General features: G+C 44.3%; 1 protein-coding gene across 4 annotated transcripts in view; it reads left to right on the top strand.

Annotated features, from left to right (window-relative positions):
* The first annotated feature begins 2,021 nt into the window (after positions 1-2,021).
* Positions 2,022-19,485, top strand: part of Nr3c2 (nuclear receptor subfamily 3 group C member 2) — a 348,267-nt gene continuing 330,803 nt past the window's right edge. The window contains exons 1-2 of one of the 4 annotated variants that reach the window (XM_029480834.2): positions 2,022-2,326; positions 11,024-12,782. In XM_029480834.2, the coding sequence (XP_029336694.1) occupies positions 11,026-12,782 (1,757 nt within the window). In that variant the 5' untranslated portion in view covers positions 2,022-2,326; positions 11,024-11,025. The other 3 variants (XM_029480832.2, XM_029480833.2, XM_021169901.3) reach the window with 3 other exon arrangements.

The following is a 19,485-nucleotide window of genomic DNA, read 5'->3' as shown; positions in this document are numbered from 1 at the left end:
AATGTTCTCTCATCATCTAAAGGGAGAGAGAAGTCTGTGGCTGCTTGAGGCTTTAGGACATTTGGCAGCTATAGAGAAGACAGTGATAGTTCCCTGTGGTTGTTCATGTCTTAATTTTTAATCTCTTTTTCAAAAGAAATTGAAATTCTCATCCTTTTGCAAAGAACAAATATGCTTATCTAAAAGGTTGAGAAGAACAAAGTTAGTTAGAAGATACCTTTTCCAAAGCAATAGCATTGCTAGACACATACTGAAGCTGACAGAACTCGTTCCTGGTGGGCATGTAAATGACTCTGCCCCTAAGTGTTCTCTCCTTCTCATGGGGGTCCTTCAGATAGGGCACTGGTGGGCTAGTCCTACAAAAGCAATACCACCTTCCCACCGTCCTTTACAAGGAGGTGTGGCATTGAGCTGCTGTCTTCTCAGAATGCCCGCAAAGCAAGATTATGCAAGGGAAACTTAATACTCAGATAAGGATTTAAAAATAGAAAAACCTAAAACTTTGCCTATGGATAATTGCAAGATCTTCTAAATCTCTCCCCAGGAATAAAAGAAACTGACATACATGGCCCCTCTATCTTGGCCCAAAAGGGTTTCAAAAGAATATACATATATGTATTAAATCTTAGATGTTAATGTCAAACAACCCTAAAGGCGGAACAGATAAAAATTTGTAACATGGTCAAGTAAAAACATAGGGGGAAAATCTCCTAAATTTCTGAAATGTTGCAGCTATAATAACTCCATTTTATACCATACTTTTATCACATCATCTGTATTTAAAAGCATTGATTAACATAGTGGTAGGAATCTGTGGGGAAAGAATTCTTGTGTTAAATTTACTCTAAATGGGAAGGTAGTCATCCAAGCCTAACATGTCAATCTCGGAAAAGGAATTTACATTATCTCAGTTACAATAAATGGTGGCTCTTCATCTAATGTTTTACTATGAAAAAAATTTCAAACATACAAGGAAGTTGGAGAAAACTTTTGTACTGGCAATTTGATTCTTCCATTATTATACTACATACACATGCCATATATATATATATATATATATATATATATATATATATATATATCCATCTTTCGGTTCATTTAACCAGTCCATCACTATCAATCCATTGTCCTTTTTAAAGTTAGCTGAATATAAGGTTAAATTTTATTATAAATTATTTAAAACATTTTCTTCACCTCACCTAAGACATACCTTCACAAAAGTTAACCTAGAAAACATTTTTTACCAATAAAAAGCAGAAGAAAAGAAAACTGTTTTGCCCCATGTCAAAAAGCCATGTTGAGCCACCGAAGAACTGAGAAGTGTCAACTCTGTGGGTGGTGGAGCAGCTAAGCTGATGTGGGACTGTGGGAATGGGGTTGGAGAAAGGCAGGGATTATTTTAACAGGACAGTTCCGTTTTGAATGGCGACCAGCAACTTTCAATGCTGTATAGGAAGGAATTGGGAAGAGGGAGGAGAGAGGGGGGCTTAGAAAACCATGGAAAGAGGGTCATACCAGAAAAGAGGGTTGTGAGGTCAATTCCTGGATTTCTTTAACTCATTCCTAAAAAAGCAAGCAAGCAAGCAGGTGCGTGTACTACTAGTGACACCAGTCTTCCCCTCCCCTCCCCGCAGACTTCCAACTAGGGGTGTGCATAACGGTGCATTGGAAGAGTCTTGAGCAGAGGATATCTCGCACACCCGCGAGTGAGCGTGAAAACGGGCGCGCGCACATACATTCACTGGGCTGGGGTGACCTGAGTGCCTTGGGGTGAGAGGCTAGGATTTGGCAAGGGCTGGAGAGGGAGAAGGACGTGGGGGACAAGTAGACCCTAGGATCACAGCTCAGGCTCAGTCCTCCTCCCACCGCCGCGTGCCCGCGCGCCGCGCCGCCCGGCCAGGGAGCCCGCCTTTCACTTTCGCATCTGCGTAGGTGTCTGCCCGGGCGGGCGCGAGGGCGCGGGGGCGCGCGGGGAGGCGCGGGGGCGCGCGACGGGGGAGGGTTGCAGCCGCTCTCCCCTTTCTGGGCCCGCAGCGCTCCGGGCGGCCGCTATGGAAGCGCGGGGTCGCTAGCGGTCGCTTCCCACGCGCCCTGGTGCGCAGACACCCCGGCCCGCCTGGTGCACCCCCCCCCCCACGGTGGGGGTAGGGCAGCGACCCAAGAGCTGTCTCACTGGGTGGGCAGTGGAGGAGCAGGAAAGAAACTTTTCCCTCCTGGCCCACTCTTGGTCTTCCAGTCCTCTGCTCCCTATCCGGTGGCACCTGCACCTGAAGCCAGACGCCAGGTCAGGGCGGACTTTGGGGACCGGCGAAGAGAAGCATTCAGGGTGCGTGCACTGGGGTTCCGTTTTCCCTTGGCCTTCTTGCTGTCAGAGGCTGGGGTTCCGACGACCGCCACCAGCACCCCTGTCTCCCACCAGCGGGTGGCAGGACCTCTGGACAGCCTCATACTGCTAGTGAGGGTGTGACCGAGGAGGGGGCCACGGCGCCGAGGGCTCCCCCTGCGGCTGCCCCCACAAACACACACACACACACACACACACACACACACACACACACACACACAAGACGCTCTGTTGCCTGAGCTGTCACCGGCCACCCCAGCCCTGGGAGGGGGCGCGGAGAGCCCCGCTTCCCCGCTGCAGGCGCGGGAGCTTACCGCTGGACTGGCGGGCTCCCGGGACCTCCACAGTCACTGCCGGGCGAACCAGCAGCCCGGGAGACCCGCCGGCCCCAAGCCCGGCCGCCACTTCTGGGGACCGGCGGGTGCTCGCAGCCCCCTCGGCGCAATTTAGTGCCGCCAGCTCGCCAGCTTTCTGGCTCGCCGCCTCCAAGAGGGTATCTGCACAGTCGCTCTATTACTGTACCCACCGTCAGTAGGGCGACTGCCAAGATTGCTATCCTCTCCATCCTGATTGCCGATCAGCCGGTATTGGACTTGCTGTTGGCGGCGGCAGCGGCGGAGGCGGCGGGAGTCTCGCTGGCCCCCTCCCCCGCCCCAGCCTCCCTACCATGTCCTAGAAAAGGTGAGTGCAGCGACTGTCACTTTGCACCGACAGTGGTGGGAGGGGGCCGAGGAACGCAAGGGAGGTCCCGGGGTGCCAGGGCCAGTGCAGAGGGGAAGCGGGTAGGCTCAAGGAGGTGGGCTGCGGGCAGTAGACCAGGTGCCCGCCAGGCCGGCCCGGGACAAGGGTGCTGGGAGGCTGGCAAGCGCGCGGAGGCTGCTCCGCGCCGTTCTAACCTAGATTTTGCAAGGAGCTTCGATCCAGGGCAAAACCAGCTCTCCCTAAAGGAGGTAAAAACTTAGTAAAAAGAGCCGGGTCCATTTCTTTAATAATGAATACCCACACTGGCTGAGTTGCAGCCACTGCTGCTTGGCGAGCCCGGGCCGCCGGGTCCGGAACTCCCCTAGCTCCAGCTCGCCACCCGCGCGCGGCCCCGGGTGTGATAGATGCTGAGAGTGCTCTCCCAGCGCGCGTGACAGCTACCCTCCCGGGAAAGTTGGGACACTCGGCGGGGGATTCATGTGTGTAAGGGCTCCAGGGCCAGCTCTACGCCGGGGACTGTTGGGCACCGGAGTCCCAACCAGCTTGCCGGCTCCGCTGCAGTTTCTTTTGCCTCTGGGGAGTGTCCTGCTGGAGTGACTGAGACTTCCAGTCTCCTTGGGCTTGGGATCCGGGATCCTGAGGCTTAACTAACTGTAAGGAAAGGAGGGGCCTTTGGGCACAAGATGCCCTCCTCCTTCTGGGGCTTCAGCTCCTGGGGAGTGAGGGAGAGCCTGAAGCTGCACAGCTGCCACCGGCGGCCTGCGGGTCGCCAAGGGCCAGGGGGCCAGATTTAGGTGTGTATGTCACTGGAGCTGACTGCCAGCCAGCAGGGAAGTCCAAAGACTAGCCTCAAACCAGTCTAAAAGTCCTTAGAAATTAAAGTTAAGGAGTCCATCTTTCGGCTTAGCAAGTGCAGTGTTTGGATGGACGGGAGGGAAATCAGGGTTTGGGCGAAGGAAAGGGGTCGAAATTTCTTCGCGCAGACAAACGATCCTTAAAAATAGTTTTAGGGTCTCCCCTCATCCAGTATACCTGCCCCAAATATGTGCACCCCTTTCACACATTATAAAGTGAATATCCTCGATAGTAAGCTTTCTTGCATATTGAACTAGTGGAAAAAACCCAGGACTAAAGTAGTATACGTACAGTAACAAAATTATCAGGCGCCTCAGCTCTTGACCCTGGCACTTTTTTTTTTTTTTTTTTTTTTTGGCAGGGGGTGGGGTGGAAGGAAGGCTGTGTTTAAAGGGGTTTGGCTGCACTGAAAGCACCCGCTTTTCCTGCGTGGTTAAAACAAGGAAACTGAAATCGAGTGGGAACGAGATCCTCTGGCTCTCCGACAGCGGAGATTAAGGCTGCTCGGCGGGAAGGTAACTCTGAGAACGAGAGGGGGCCGGGAGCCGAGCTTCAGGGGTCCCGGGGACGCCCACCCGAGCAGTCCTAGGCCTGAGGACGCTGTGGGAGACGCGGGTGTGCACCGCTGCGGCTCACCTGGCGCTGCAGGTGGAGAGAGCTAGGGCTCACCAGCTAGGCTGCTCTAGCGTCACCATGCTTTCCCCTTCTCTCCAGATTGCTGTGGTCGCCAGGGGGTGGGGGGCCGACAGTTGTGTAGGTAAGAAGTTTGGGGCGAAGGAGCAGAGTGGGCTAAAGGGTAGCTTGTGCAGGGGTTGCCCGGTCGTGGCCACCTCCGGGAACCAGGAGAACTCGCCGCCTCTGCGGCTTTAAGGAAGCTGCGGAGTCCAGGCTGTGTCGCAGCAACTTTGTATCAGTCATGTCGCCCGCCTGGTGACTGACAGCCCCTGTTGCCCAATGAGAAGCGCGCCTGGCCCACACAGCGTGGAGCCTTGTTTCCCTCTTGGCCAATAGAAATGGCTCCAGCGGGCGGGACAGCGACCTGAACTTTCTGGACATGTGACCCGGTTTAAAAGGGCCGGCTTTCCACTCCCCCCTCGGGACTTTCGCCCGCCCCCTCCTCTTGGCCCGCCCCGGCCCTGCCCCTGACCCCTCCCCTCAGCTCCTGCGCACCCGGGGTGTCATTGGGCCCGGGAGAAGAGAGCCAACTTCAGGCTGCTCAGAGGAAGCCTGTGTGTGCAAGTCACCTGGGCGCCAGCGCTGCTGTCTCGGGCTCTCCCGCTGCAGGGAGAGCGGCACTCGCTGGCCTGGATGTGGTTGGATGTAGGGGGGGCTCCGCAGCAGGGGTGTCGTGGAGGTGGCAAGCACTGCAACAGGTAGACGGCGAGAGGACGACCCTGGCCAAGGCAGGTGTGTAGGGGTGCGCAGTGGGGCGTCTCTGGTCCAGCCCGGTGTGCGACCGTGGCAAGGGTGGCTTGCACTTTGCAGGGAGAAGCCGCTGCGTAATCCGGAGGCACAATCAGTATGGTTCTGTGTGCTTGTTGTTTTGTTTTGGTTTTTCATCCCCCACACCCTCCCCACCCCCCACCCCCGGCTGGCTGAGGACTATTTTGGGAAAGTTTGGCCACTTTGGATAAATGCCCTCTAAAGAGCGGCTTTTAACCGCCTTTGGCAGTGGGCGGTCTACCACCCTCCCCTTTCCCCAAAAATGAATTTCAGATCGTTTGGCTCTTGCAAATTTTAAAGGACGTTTGAATAATGTTTCTTTCATCTATCAATTGAGGAAGCTCCCCAGTCTGAGTGGGAGGTGTAGCCGATAAGGGCAGTTGAAGGAGCTAGATCACCATAGATCTTGTATGAACGAGGTCTGGAAAATCTTGCTTTCCCAGTTCCTTTATATTTGGGGAAACTCTAGGGGATTCTTAAGACAGGGACAGACAAGGGATGAAGCTACTTTGGGTGGCATCCTTTTCCAGATGGGTTTTAGATACATGGCTTTTCCTGCTGAATTTTTAAAAGACGAGGTTTAAATCATAATGCTTCATCATACCATCTGCTTTATTTATTTATCATATCATAGTTCGGAAAACTTTTGCTAGCAGAAGAGTTATTAAGGCCGCTGAGTTTTAAAGACACCAAGCTGCATCTTAACATCGCGGGTCTTCACTCTGTAGGTACTGTTATTGGTGATATTTACATAGTAATGATAACAGCATTCTCCATCTGTGTAGTCCTCCCTTGGAGCTTTAATTCCATGTTTGACATCATGGCATGCTACCTACCATGTGTGTCATGAAATACTTTCGGAAGTTTAGGAGAGACTGAAGCTAAAGCAAAGCTTTTTCTTTTATGGAAAGCTTTTTCCTTAAAGGAAGAGAGAGAGACAGGGCGGAGGGTGGGGGTGGGGGGGGAGAGAAAGAGAGAGAGAGAGAGAGAGAGAGAGAGAGAGAGAGAGAGAGAGAGAGAGAGAGAGCTCTGATGCGGCTCATTGGGTCAAGCCAGTGAGCAGAACTCATGTGTGCTTGGCTCTAACTGGTTCTCCCACTCTCTTAGGTGACCTTGGCAGGTTTATCCTTCATCTATAAGAGGGGAAGGTAGCAGTCCTGAAGAGCAGAGCAACTCAAACTAGTTTACTGAAGTTATCTGCCTTCTAATGCAGCCCTCAAGGGTGGGTCTCTACTGTACCACTCCAGGACAGTAACATAGCTGGGGAGAAGGGGGAAGATGCAGATATGTTTTGAGGAGCATTAAAAGTGAAAGTTTTCAGAAAAGATACAAATTCCCAAGAATCTTTAATAATTCCTGGGGAAAATAGAAACTACTTTCTTATGGAATAGGGCAATTTAACAGACTATGAAACAAAGTTTTAAACTGTGTTTCCTTTGTGCTAATAGTATTTAAGGAAATATATTATACATAATATATAATAGTATTTAATTATTTATATATATATATATATAATTCTAAGCTTTAGAGAGATTTGTAGACCTAGCACATGGCTCATTTAGGACAATAGTGGCAAGTGCCCCTCAGGATATTAGTGAGTCCTTTGCACACATACATGTAAACATGAGCACATGCATGTGTACACACACACATACATATAAAGCCTGTTGGTGCTTTCCCTTATCTATGTGGTTATTTTTGTGTTTCTTTTGCACGAAAATAAAGGTTCCCAATGGCCCAAGCGTCTCTGCTACAGTGTTTCTGAGAAGCTTAGAGGCCTGTTTTTCCCTAAGCTAGGCACTCATGGAACTCCCTGCTTTCTTTTATACTTAGATAACAGAAACCTTTCCCTTTACCCTCAGGATAAAGTTTTATGAGGATCATACTCATCAAGCTGTATTTTTAGTATTCATTGTTAAGTTCAGGTTGACTGAAGTACTCTTCAAAGCCATGGTCATTATGTCAATTCTAAAATGCCAGCCCCAGTTTCCTGGACAACACAGGAAATAAATTTCTAACCTAACTCATTTGTTTATTAAAAAAATACTAAAATAATAACCGAGGAGAACTCACCATAAAATATTTCAGTAATCCTATTTTTAAAGCATCTGATCTTAAAAACAGTGTTTACAGGGAAATCGTTCACGTGCCAGTTGTTGCCCACCCTTCTGGGTTGGTTGCCAACCGTCTCTGTTTCCTTTGAGAGGTAGGTGAGGGGACAGATGAAGATACCTTGAACAAAGCCAATTTAGATTCTAGCAAAGCGTCTGGCAAATTCTTCACCATATTCCTGTCAATAATTCTGTGAAATGCAGTTGCCTTTAGGAGAATGTTTTGGGAGTCCAGGGTTTGGAGAACCAGGACTTCAGAAGTTGATATCAGCCGTCTGATGTTAGCTGATAAGCTGCTTCCCTGTAGAGAAACTGTGGCTGGTGCCCACTGCTTCCAGGAAGGATTCTACTGTGAGCTTTAAGGAGGTTTATAGACCTGGCATATGGCTCATTTAGACAATAGTGACAAGAGCCCCCTCGGGAAATTAGTAGGTCCTCTCAACAACAACGTGTACAGAGATAAATTATTTTAGGGGGTGCTGGATTAAAAGCACACTACTTTCTCCATTTTAAAATCTTCCAGGGCTTTTGAAATCCAGATTTTTCATGGTGAGACCTCATAGAAAGCAGTGTTCAGCTATCCCAGAAGAGAGTTGGGCTGGTGAAGATCTGGAGAAGGGTCTACGTGAGGATCCCCTTCAGACTCAGGGTGGACAGCCCTGTTGCTTAGGATGGAGGGGAGGTTGGAGGCTACAGCTGGGAGAGTTGGAGGAGGTTCCTGTGGAAGCCTTCTAATGAGGAAACAAAAGGGCCACTTCCCTTGAAGGCCTTTGGGGAGCTCATGGTACAGGAGAGGCATATGAGTTTGGTGATGTAGAGTAGGATTCGTATACACGACTTCTCTTCTGAGCACACATAGTTCTTGTGAAGGTTAATAGATTTGAACCAGAAACACATATATCTTAGCTGTATACATCAATCTTTGGAAGGGAAAGAACAGAATAGTCTCTGTACAATCAAGCAGCAGCATGTAAAAATATTCACTGTATCTTCAAATATATTGCTCTGACTAAATGAGTCTTCAGAAGAGTAAAGAATATCCACTATTAACAATGATTTTGGTCCTAGTTCATGTATGTGTGTGTGTGCAGACACGCACATGTGCCTGTGCGTGGGTGTGTGTGTGTGTGTTTCAACTTTTACTGTTTTTTTTGTCCATATTTACCTTTCTTGGCTGAAATTACCAGATTACTACCTCAATCTTTCTGATTTGATTTATTTTCTACTTTTTAGAAATTGATTTTTGATTAAGAATTAATAGAATAATGTTCTTTAAGTGAAAGCATACTACATAATTGGTAGGTTTTTAAGGTTCACAAATGGAGTATCGATTATAGTATAGTAGTTAAACATTTTATTTGCATTTTACTGTCCATCTGGGACACAGTGGTAAATCTGATAGTTTCTAACTACTCATAATTTAAAATCTACTGTAGAATACCGAGAAGTCAGGGGCAATTGTGATACTCTGGCAATTTGTGCCTTACATTTCATTATAGAGGCTTGTGATATGTAGTACCAATTATTTCGTTAAGTACTTATATTGTTTTGCAATGTTAATTTAAATTCTGTAGTAAAAGACTTCCTGGTCCTTTTTTTTTTATATAAGCAGAGGGTTGGGGAGAAGGGGCTGGAGGTAAAGCAGAGAAAGGCTAGGAGGCCTGTAGTAGGCTTCATAGATCAAGAACTATAAACTTGGCAGGACATATAGATTTGAAAATATACGCAGGTGTGATTTTTAATACTAAGAAGTACAGATAAGATTTTTCTGGACTGAATTAATTTTTGTCAAATATTTTTCTACAGTGATCTGTTTTCTTTAGAGCAGTTGTCCAGGGATGATTTTGGTTTATAGGGACATTTGGTAATCTGCAGAGTTTTTTTTTTTTTTTTTTTTAGGGTAGATCCTACTTAACATATTCCAGTACATAGCGCAGCCTCCTCAATAAACAAAATTATCTGCCTGCACGTGTCCTTAAGACCCAGGTTGAGAAACGCTGGTAAACAGAGAGAGCTGAGGTCAAATTCCAGCTCTTGCACATAGCTGTGTGGTCAGTGCAGCAGTCTCTCGCTTACATTGTTTCTTCACAGATTTTTGCTTTTGTGTATAGGTTGGTTTGTAAGGTTAAATAATATATCAGAAAGGCTTGTAATAGTGTGTTGAATTATATAGCATACAATAATTATGTGTACATAGTCTATTGTATCTGTTCATGAGCTAAATTTATCAATTAGAGCAGATGGAAATGAATGTATATTGACAGCATTCCCATGGGCTCCTTGAAAATGGAAATTAGGCCTGGTTGGGTTTTTTTGGTTTTTTGGTTTTTTTTTTTTTTTGGTTGTTATTTTGTTTTTTTCACTTGTTGTCTTATTGGTTTTAGGGGGTTTGTTTTACTACAGATTCATGTAGCAAGTGCTAAGGACACATTTCTGAGTCAATGCTTAAATGATCAGGGAGCCCTTCATCAGCTTCCTCCATTCGTGGTTGATAGTAAAATGTTGGACTACTCAAACAGAGGTGTTGCTAGGCCAGGGAGCTTGTTAAAATTGTTTCCTGACAAGAAAGAGGCAAATGCTGCTGACCTGCCTGGCAAGAGCTCTGATCCATCCTCCAAGTCAGACTATATATACTCATACTTTACAGAAGTGACATTACACTAATTAAATTCACATCATTAATATAAGAAATTATATGTATATATATTAAAATATATAAAATTAAGAAAGTCTAACATTCTTAAAAACAGCTGTTCAGTGACTTTTCCTATGACTATTCCTTTGGGAAGCACATATTTGGAAACACAACGTTAATTGCATTTTCCTATCATTTATAATAAGGCCATGTATTTGGTGGTGTGGAAGGCAGCTTTCATATGATCCAAAGTTTCCCAAGACTTTGGATCATAAAGTTGGTTGTTAGTTTGTTTTGTTTTCGTGTATAACAGAGCTCTATTATGGGTGAAAGCTTTGAGCAAGGAAGAAACCCACACTCTTGCATAGAAGTGGAACCCAAGAAAAGGCTGCCCAAGTTAGTTTTATCTATCTATCTATCTATCTATCTATCTATCTATCTATCTATCTATCTACCTACCTACCTACCTACCTATCTATCCATCCATCCAACTATCTATCTATCTATCCATTTATTTATTTATTTGGTTTTTGTTATTGTTATTTTGCCGCCATGCTTTTGGCTTTGTCTAGTCACCTATATTCTCCTTGGACTACCATATCAATCCCTAGGGTTATACTGAACATTATTTAATATTCAAGAATGTTACCATTTGTAAATGTTCTTTACAAACTGTCAAGGCTCTATTATAGTGGGTTTTATTGAGACACAAAATTGCACTTGGTTCTTCTGGATTCTAAAGAAGTTAGAAGTGATATTCTGTTTGGGTGATATATTATGTCAGTACCCAAGAAGGTATATTTTAATGTAGCTAAAGATATTGTTTATCTTAAGTCGAATATAAATTGTAGCTCAATAGGTACAATTTTAGACTGCCTTAGCGTAATACTGTTGTTACTGACTCTAACAATTGAATATAAATCTGTTTGTTAGCTATGGAAACCAAAGGCTACCACAGTCTCCCTGAAGGCCTAGATATGGAAAGGCGCTGGAGTCAAGTGTCTCAGACCTTGGAGCGTTCTTCTCTTGGACCTGCAGAGAGGACCAATGAGAACAGCTACATGGAGATTGTCAATGTCAGCTGCGTTTCCGGTGCTACTCCGAACAACAGTACTCAAGGAAGCAGCAAAGAAAAACACGAATTACTCCCTTGTCTTCAGCAAGACAATAGTCGGTCTGGGATTTTGCCATCAGATATTAAAACTGAGCTGGAATCCAAGGAACTTTCAGCCACGGTGGCTGAGTCCATGGGTTTATACATGGATTCTGTGAGAGATGCCGAGTACACTTACGATCAGCAAAACCAACAAGGAAGCCTGAGCCCGGCAAAGATTTATCAAAACATGGAGCAGCTGGTGAAGTTTTACAAAGAGAATGGTCACAGGTCCTCCACACTGAGTGCTATAAGCAGGCCTTTAAGGTCATTCATGCCTGACTCTGGGGCCTCCATGAATGGTGGGGCCTTGCGTGCCATCGTTAAGAGCCCAATCATCTGTCATGAGAAGAGCCCCTCTGTTTGCAGCCCGCTGAACATGCCGTCTTCAGTATGCAGCCCCGTGGGCATCAACTCCATGTCCTCCTCCACAGCTAGCTTTGGCAGTTTCCCAGTGCACAGTCCCATCACTCAAGGAACCTCACTGACATGCTCCCCCAGTGTTGAAAATAGAGGCTCAAGGTCACACAGCCCCGCACATGCGAGCAACGTGGGCTCTCCTCTTTCAAGTCCATTAAGCAGCATGAAATCCCCAATTTCCAGCCCTCCAAGTCACTGCAGTGTAAAATCTCCAGTATCCAGTCCAAACAACGTCCCTCTACGCTCCTCTGTGTCCAGCCCGGCAAATCTTAACAATTCAAGGTGCTCTGTTTCCAGCCCTTCCAACACCAACAATAGATCTACACTCTCCAGCCCGACAGCCAGCACAGTGGGGTCCATCGGCAGCCCCATCAGCAATGCCTTCAGCTATACCACTTCAGGCGCTTCGGCTGGAGCCGGTGCCATCCAGGATATGGTTCCCAGTCCAGACACCCACGAGAAAGGTGCTCACGACGTTCCTTTCCCTAAGACAGAGGAGGTCGAGAAGGCCATTTCCAATGGTGTGACTGGTCAGCTCAACATTGTCCAGTACATAAAACCAGAACCAGATGGGGCTTTCAGCAGTTCCTGCCTAGGAGGAAACAACAAAATCAACCCCAGTTCTCCGTTCTCTGTACCAATAAAGCAAGAGTCAAGCAAGCACTCATGTTCAGGCGCCTCTTTTAAAGGGAACCCCACAGTCAACCCATTTCCATTCATGGATGGCTCGTACTTTTCTTTTATGGATGATAAAGACTATTATTCCCTATCAGGAATCTTAGGACCACCTGTGCCCGGCTTTGATGGTAGCTGTGAAGGCAGTGCATTCCCGGGGGGGATTAAGCAAGAACCAGATGATGGGAGCTATTACCCTGAAACCAGCATCCCATCATCTGCCATCATTGGTGTGAATTCAGGTGGACAGTCCTTTCACTACCGGATTGGTGCTCAAGGTACAATATCTTTATCACGGTCATCTAGAGACCAATCTTTCCAACACTTGAGTTCCTTTCCACCTGTCAATACATTAGTGGAGTCATGGAAACCACACGGTGACCTGTCATCTAGGAGAAGTGATGGGTATCCAGTCCTAGAGTACATTCCAGAAAACGTGTCAAGGTAAGTTGATTTGTTTTGTAATCCTTTCTCTCCTATCCCCTTTCTTACTGCCCCTCCCTGCCCCATCTCTGAAAATCATGGCTTTGTAAATTGGTATAGCCTGTCTTTATCTTTGTGATGGAGAAATTGAGAGACATTTCAAAGTATCACTGTTTAACTTTTGTTTAAGGTTGGTCATTTTGTGCTCTTCCTTGGATTATTGATATAGCACTATTTTTTGAAGTAGAGGGACAAAATATTCTTAAGATCTTCTAGAAGATGTTTGTGTTGACTTTGAAGAAACACACACATAGGCATCTCCCTGTTGTCTCTTTTAGGTGCTTGGAAAATGTTTATTTTGTACTATCAGTTCCTATATTTATGTTAGCAGGCTAGTGTTCATCCCCCCCCCTTTTCTGTTTGCTAGTTCACAGAGACTGTATTGAATTACTTCCTCATGGCCTTAGTCTCCTTTTTATGTTAAATTCTTTAGTAACTACTTCAATAGTTGTGAAAAATAGAACAGAACCACAAAGCTGTTACCTACATGCTTCCTTCTGTCACTATTTTAAAGGAAAGCCGTGTTGGGGGTGGGGGTGGGGGGTTGGTAAGGCTAATTAGATGAAAGTTGTGGTTTCCTGTTCAAATAAATTATTTCCTTAGCTGTGAAGACCTTTACAGACTTAGCCATCTAAAAGCACTTAGTGGACAATCTTACTTTTTTATGTTGGAAATGAAATATGTCACCAGAGTTATGAATTGATTCATTTATAGTTTATGAGATCTACAAGCACATATACTCTGTTTACTGTAAAATATGTCCTGGCTTTCCTTGATGTAGAGACTGTGTTAGCTATGTTTAGAAAAACAAGGAAGAGGTTTTAGATGTGAGTGTAAAGGGTGGTTCTTATTTATGCAATGAGTACTTGCATTGGACTTTGCTTCAATTCTGGTTTTATTACATGGATGTGATAAGTGGGCCTTTTGTAGAATATATAAACTATAACTTTTCTGACTACAGTTTATTCCTTTGGAATCTAAGGACATATGGGTATTTCCCTTCATTTCCTTAAACCTTTATTTTGTGAAAAATATATCCATTTTATTAACAGACTATAGGACATATCTACAGTCTTATATCTTTTACTGTTTTCTTTTTCAAACACAAAGCAAAAAACTTTTGGTTTAAGGGTTCTTCTCCTTATCAGTGGCTCAAACCTTTCTCTCCTTACTTTTATAGAAGTAAATGTTCCATAAAGAAGACATTCTTAACAGTTGTTCATGGCACAGAATGCCATATTCCACCATTGAGTCTCAGTCCCCTCCTGATTACCCGGGAACCCATATCCTTAGGCATATATATCACGGGTATCAGCACTCAGCCTGTTATTATGCACATTCCAAGTGTTTGCTTCCTCCTGTAAATACAGCAAACGGGAATCCTCTCTGCTTGTGCCTTTGCTGGCTTTGCGTCAATTGAGATTAGGCCTTTCACATCTCATTGGAAAATATCTAGTGTTGCTTGCTGTCCTGTAGATTGAGAAGTCTTTACAACTTTCTCTGGTGAAGGTCACCCTGTTTGTTTTGCTCAAGTATCAATGGGTACATAGGCTGTTTTCTAGATTTTGGTATACACAACATAATAATTTTATGCATGTTTCATCACTCGTCTCTTTCTTTGTCTCTTTTTAGACAAAGTCTGATTTTTCCATTTTTTTCACTTATGATGATAATATCCCATCTCAAGGAATGTTGGGTAAATTAAAGAATCGATGCTTGTGATAAATCAAAGCCATGTACATTGCCTCTGGTTCTTATCCCTCCTCTCAGGAAAACATATTTTAAAAATTTCAGAGTAGGATAGGGGATTTCCAAGACCTTCCCAAGGAGGTTCATGAATTCATACATCAGGAGTGCAGGATGGAGCAATGGGTATTCACGTAATGATGTGTGAGTGGCTTGGGCCTGGTTCAGTCTGCACTGTAACTATTCAGCATCCATCATTGCCATGACAGCACTCAGTCAAAACCGGACGGTTTTGCCGAGATCCCAAAGAATCATGCTGCAAGGATCCTAACACACCAGGAAAGCATCCTTCCTGTTTCTAAGAAATTCATGTGAGGTTATACTTTGTCTTTTCACATTCATGGAACAAATCATTAGTCTATGTTGATGCAGGAGTTGATATGAAAATCTGGCTCTCATATAAAAAGAAGACAATAGACTTGCCATGAAAAAAATGGCCAACTTCTTCACCAAAGTTTATCATTTGGAGAAATAAAGTTATTTTTCACAAACTTATGTTTATATTAGTATTTAATAGTTTTCCATGAGTTAAATAGCCATTTCTGCTTATAATTTAATTTTGTTATAATTTACATAAACAAGGGTTTTAATTTAATTATTCTTTTGAATCTTTGGTACATTTTTGTTTTGAGATCTGTATGCTATCTAACCAAGCCTTTAGGCTCACTGATTTCAGCCTCCCTCACAGATGCTGAGGAAGCAGGCACCACCAGGCTTCCCTGCTCCTACTTGTTAATCATAAGAACGGAGGTGCTGCTAACATAGAAGCTGATCATCGCTGGTCTGCCCCACTGTTCTCCACAAGTTTTGAAACTTGAAAGGCGATGCAGTTTGTATCAGTCTACTGAGTACTGTCTGGAAAGAGTATCTTATTCAAGTAAGAAAAATGACTAGATTCTTTCTTTAGGCTGACAGAAAAGAGGACTAGCCATGATGTGCGGGTTGTCTTCCCTGTGTGGGCATTCTGAGGGAGCACTGACTAAAGTCATTGCTTTGTTAATCATTCCCAGGGAAGGGGTTGAGTTCCAAGTTGTAAAGTAAATTATGACAAAGCGAAATGTAAAGCCCTCAGGTGGACACTGGACCTGGTGTGTCATGTGGGTTAGAGTTTCCTGTCAGCCTCAGTGCAAACAAAGCTGTGACCCCCGGTGAGTCACCATCTCTCCAGGCCTCAGTGTCTTTGTTTGAAAGTGAAGGAGTTAAACATGATTCTCTGTGGAGTCTGCGCAGTAACAGGATAGAGACTTCCTTTAGAGTCTCAGAAGGGTTTCTCTTGATACAATGTCAATCTGATCTCTAATAGTTTTGTTTTACACACACATCTCTCTAACTATATCCTTATCTGGGTGAAAAAAATCTTTGCCATGTCAGAGTGAGCATAGGTGGGGGTGACCTTTCATTGAAAAGTTGAGACTTTTTTGGGTCCTGTTTTTTAATCCAATATTTCCTTTTATAAAACTCAACACCTGCTATGAATTCCTTGTTCTTTTTATTTGCATTATTCCTGGCTCACGCCGGTCATTCTGTTGACACAACACTGGCTGTTTATGGCGATAACCATAGTCACTTTGATAGTCTCATAATGCAGTGCTAACATTGACTTAGACTTTTGAATATAAAGTCCACTGTTTCAAAGGGCATAGACTTGTGGTTTCCAATACAAGCGATTAAGTACTTACCATACTCTGTAGTTTTCTTCATAACAGAAGAGAAATTTTCAGTACACGTCAGGTCATTGCTTTTGTCAATCATCCTTGGCTTTTTTTTTTTTAATTTAAATTTACTTTGTCGGATGACATAAAAGCCTCAGAATTCAAGAAGTTTGTGCCAAGTTTTTCCCTATGAGTAAACTTTCCAGATAAGCTGCAGAGATGTAAGAAACTACATGCTGAGAACTACAGAAACAGAGAGGATTTGGTGGAGGCGTGCTGTGTGTGTGAACAGCGGTGGCCACTACTGGAAACGTATGCAGCCTTGCCTGGGACCTTGGGACTGAAAACATGCAGCATGCTGTCCCTTATTTGTCTCATGGTGTTTTGACTTTGAACATGGCTAACATATCTATATGTCTCATACTGTTTTGACTTTGAACATGGCTAACATATCACTATGTCACATACTGTTTTGACTTTGAAGATGGCTAACATATCTACAATTTCTCTTGGCGAGTTTTTAAAAAACTGTTGTTGAGGTGACTTTCAAATGAGACTTGCTTCTCCTGAAAGTGCAGTTACTTTCATTTATATATGTTGCTTCTGGAGAGTCTGTTGATCATTTTACTGGGAAAACAAACCAATATAAAACAAAACAAGTGTTCTATCATGTACAAAGCACTGTGACAATATATTTCTGTTAAGTCTTGCTTCTCACATTACAAATGTCTCAGATTTAAATCCCAGCACATCCGCCGTTTCACACTTAAACATGCTCTATTAAGTGTGTCATGCTTAGATATGAATATTGAACTAAAATCCATAGCTACAGTTAGAGTAGTTAAGCAATTTCACCTTAAGGTAGTTTTCAACCTTGTGATCCATTGGAACCAGGGCCTGGAGATTTATCACTTCTAGATTTGAAGTCTTTTGCTGTATTGAAATTCTGGGTGTGCCCAGCCTCGCCTGTCCTTACATGACAAAGTAAGGACAGATGTTATATCTCTGCCATAATTCCAGGGCAACATTAAGCTTCCCTCAGTGTTTTGATGCCTTTATATTTTGCATCCTAAATAATACCCTTTCTGGCTTTCAGATGTTGCTTTTTGTTTCCCATTGCTCATCTGGCAAAAAAAAAAAAAAAAAAAAAAAAAAGTTCAATCTTGCTGCTACTAAATATTGTATCCTTTTTCTTTTACTTTCTAAACTCAAGTATAGAAAAAAATTATGCTTCTTGATAATGCTTAAATATGCATATTAACTTGGATGAACTGATCCAAAACTTATTAATGGAAACCAAGGAAATTTTTGAGAAGAACAGTGCAGTCAGTAGACAGTGTTCTCAAGAGACATATCTTTATTCTAAACCTGAGGGCTTCTGGTTTGAAGCTTGTAAGTTGTAGGCTTCACTTTAGGTTTACGAATTTTATTTTGTTCTTTGTGAAGTTAGCATGTAATTCCAAATCAACATTTGTTACTTAAGTGACTAGAAATAAGTACTAGAAACAGCCAGATTTAGGACTGTTCATGGTATGGCCAAAGCCCAGATTTCTAAGTTGAGAGGGTATGTATTTAGTTGTAGAAAGAAAAGACTCTATTCAAGGAAGGATATGGGCTAAGTAGACAATGAATGGAACTACGAAAAAGTCAATGCCTGGGGTAACGAGGCTCAGATAGCCACAGTCTTGATTTGTAAGCTTGGCCATGACTTAACCATTGAGAAGGATCACAGTGCTGAGTGGCTTCACCTCATGTCTTAGTTATTATTGAGAGAAATCTCTACAAAATTGCAGTATGAGATAGAGTGAAAGATAGTTGTAAGGGGCAGAGTTGGCTGGGTATTCGGGCTGAGGGAGATGGTGTGGCCTAACCCGGGAAATGGAGAGTTGAAGGAGACCGTCAGAGTAAGTATTTTTCACTTATTCTTAGAAAATTTGTAAGAAGTGGATACTTACCCATGTGGGGAATTCTGGAGCTGAGCAGATCTAGCTGTGCTGCTGGGAAGGAGGAGTGAGTGGGTGGGGAGCAGAAGCCAGACACAGGTTATTTGGAACCAGAATGGAGTTGAACTTGAGAGTTAGAGTAAGGAGTTATTGCCCAATGTGGTATGTAAGGAAAAGTGTTCTAAATGCTGGGGCAGGCACAGCGAAGTAGGGTGCACTGCAGTGAATGTGGGCTGACCTTAGTTGTGTAGGAGCATGGAAGACTTTAAAGAAGTAATCACAGCCCTGTTGAAGAGTGGGGACTTGCCTCTCTGGAGCAAGATGGTCACCATAATGGAAAAAAGAGGGCAGGTTTGAAATATTACAAAATTATTTTGTGTATGTGCATATGCTGTGTGGAAAAACATTTTCTGGAGAGATATAACACGTGTGTACTCACCCCCAGATAGGGAACCAACAACAGATCAGATACCACCAAAGTCTAACTTTCTGAGCCATGAATTTTTTTCAACTGAATTTCAGAAGCAGAAACGACTCGAAAATAGATTCATCACCAAAGCCCATTCCAGGATGGGTGAGATGGCTCATGAAGCTGGGAACCTGGAGCGTTAGCACAGCCTGAGGGCAGCTCGTCTGTTTGAAGAGGGTCACTGAGGGTGCTGTGATTGGTCTAACTGTATTCCATGTAGCTTAGCTGGTCTTTTCTTCTTCCAGGCAACTGGTCTGGTCTTGGGGTCTTCTGTACAACTCAACTTTGCTTCACCTGATGGGGACTTTCAGCTTTTGTTGCTTACCCTGACAGGGCAGGGCCTAGTAAATATGGTCAGTTTCAGAAACTTCCTGAAGCTATTTTGAGTCGTTAACCATCCTGCTTAAAGGAGATTTCTGCAGGACGGACTGTTTCTAACTCTGAGGACAATGTTATACAACAGAATGTCTGTGTATGTGGACACCAGAGGTCAACCAAGAATGCCATTCCTCACGCACCATCCACTGTGTTTTTACAGACAGTCTCTTAGTGCTCAAAGCTTCACATCTTACAGTAGATTCACAGGGCAGCAAGCCTCAGGGATCAACTCCCTCCACGTCCTAGGTCCTAAGATTACAAGTCAGTGCCACTGTGCCAAGCTTTTTTATTTTTAACATGAGTTCTTTGGATCAAATTCGATCCCTAATGCTTGCACCATTGTAAGCCCCTCGAGGTACTGGCCAGGTCCCGCCTCCAGACTACTCTTAAAGGCCTTAATGGCTGTTTCCAGCCCCTCCAAAGGCAAACAGCCAAGTTCTGCCCTCCAGAGGGGGGAAAAAAAACAAGACAAGGCA

This window comes from Mus caroli, unplaced genomic scaffold, assembly GCF_978045245.1.
Source record: "Mus caroli unplaced genomic scaffold, Mus_caroli_1 scaffold_10, whole genome shotgun sequence".
Lineage (NCBI taxonomy): Eukaryota > Metazoa > Chordata > Mammalia > Rodentia > Muridae > Mus > Mus caroli.
The sequence above is the reverse complement of the archived record's forward strand: the minus strand, read 5'-3'. Positions and strand labels throughout refer to the sequence as shown.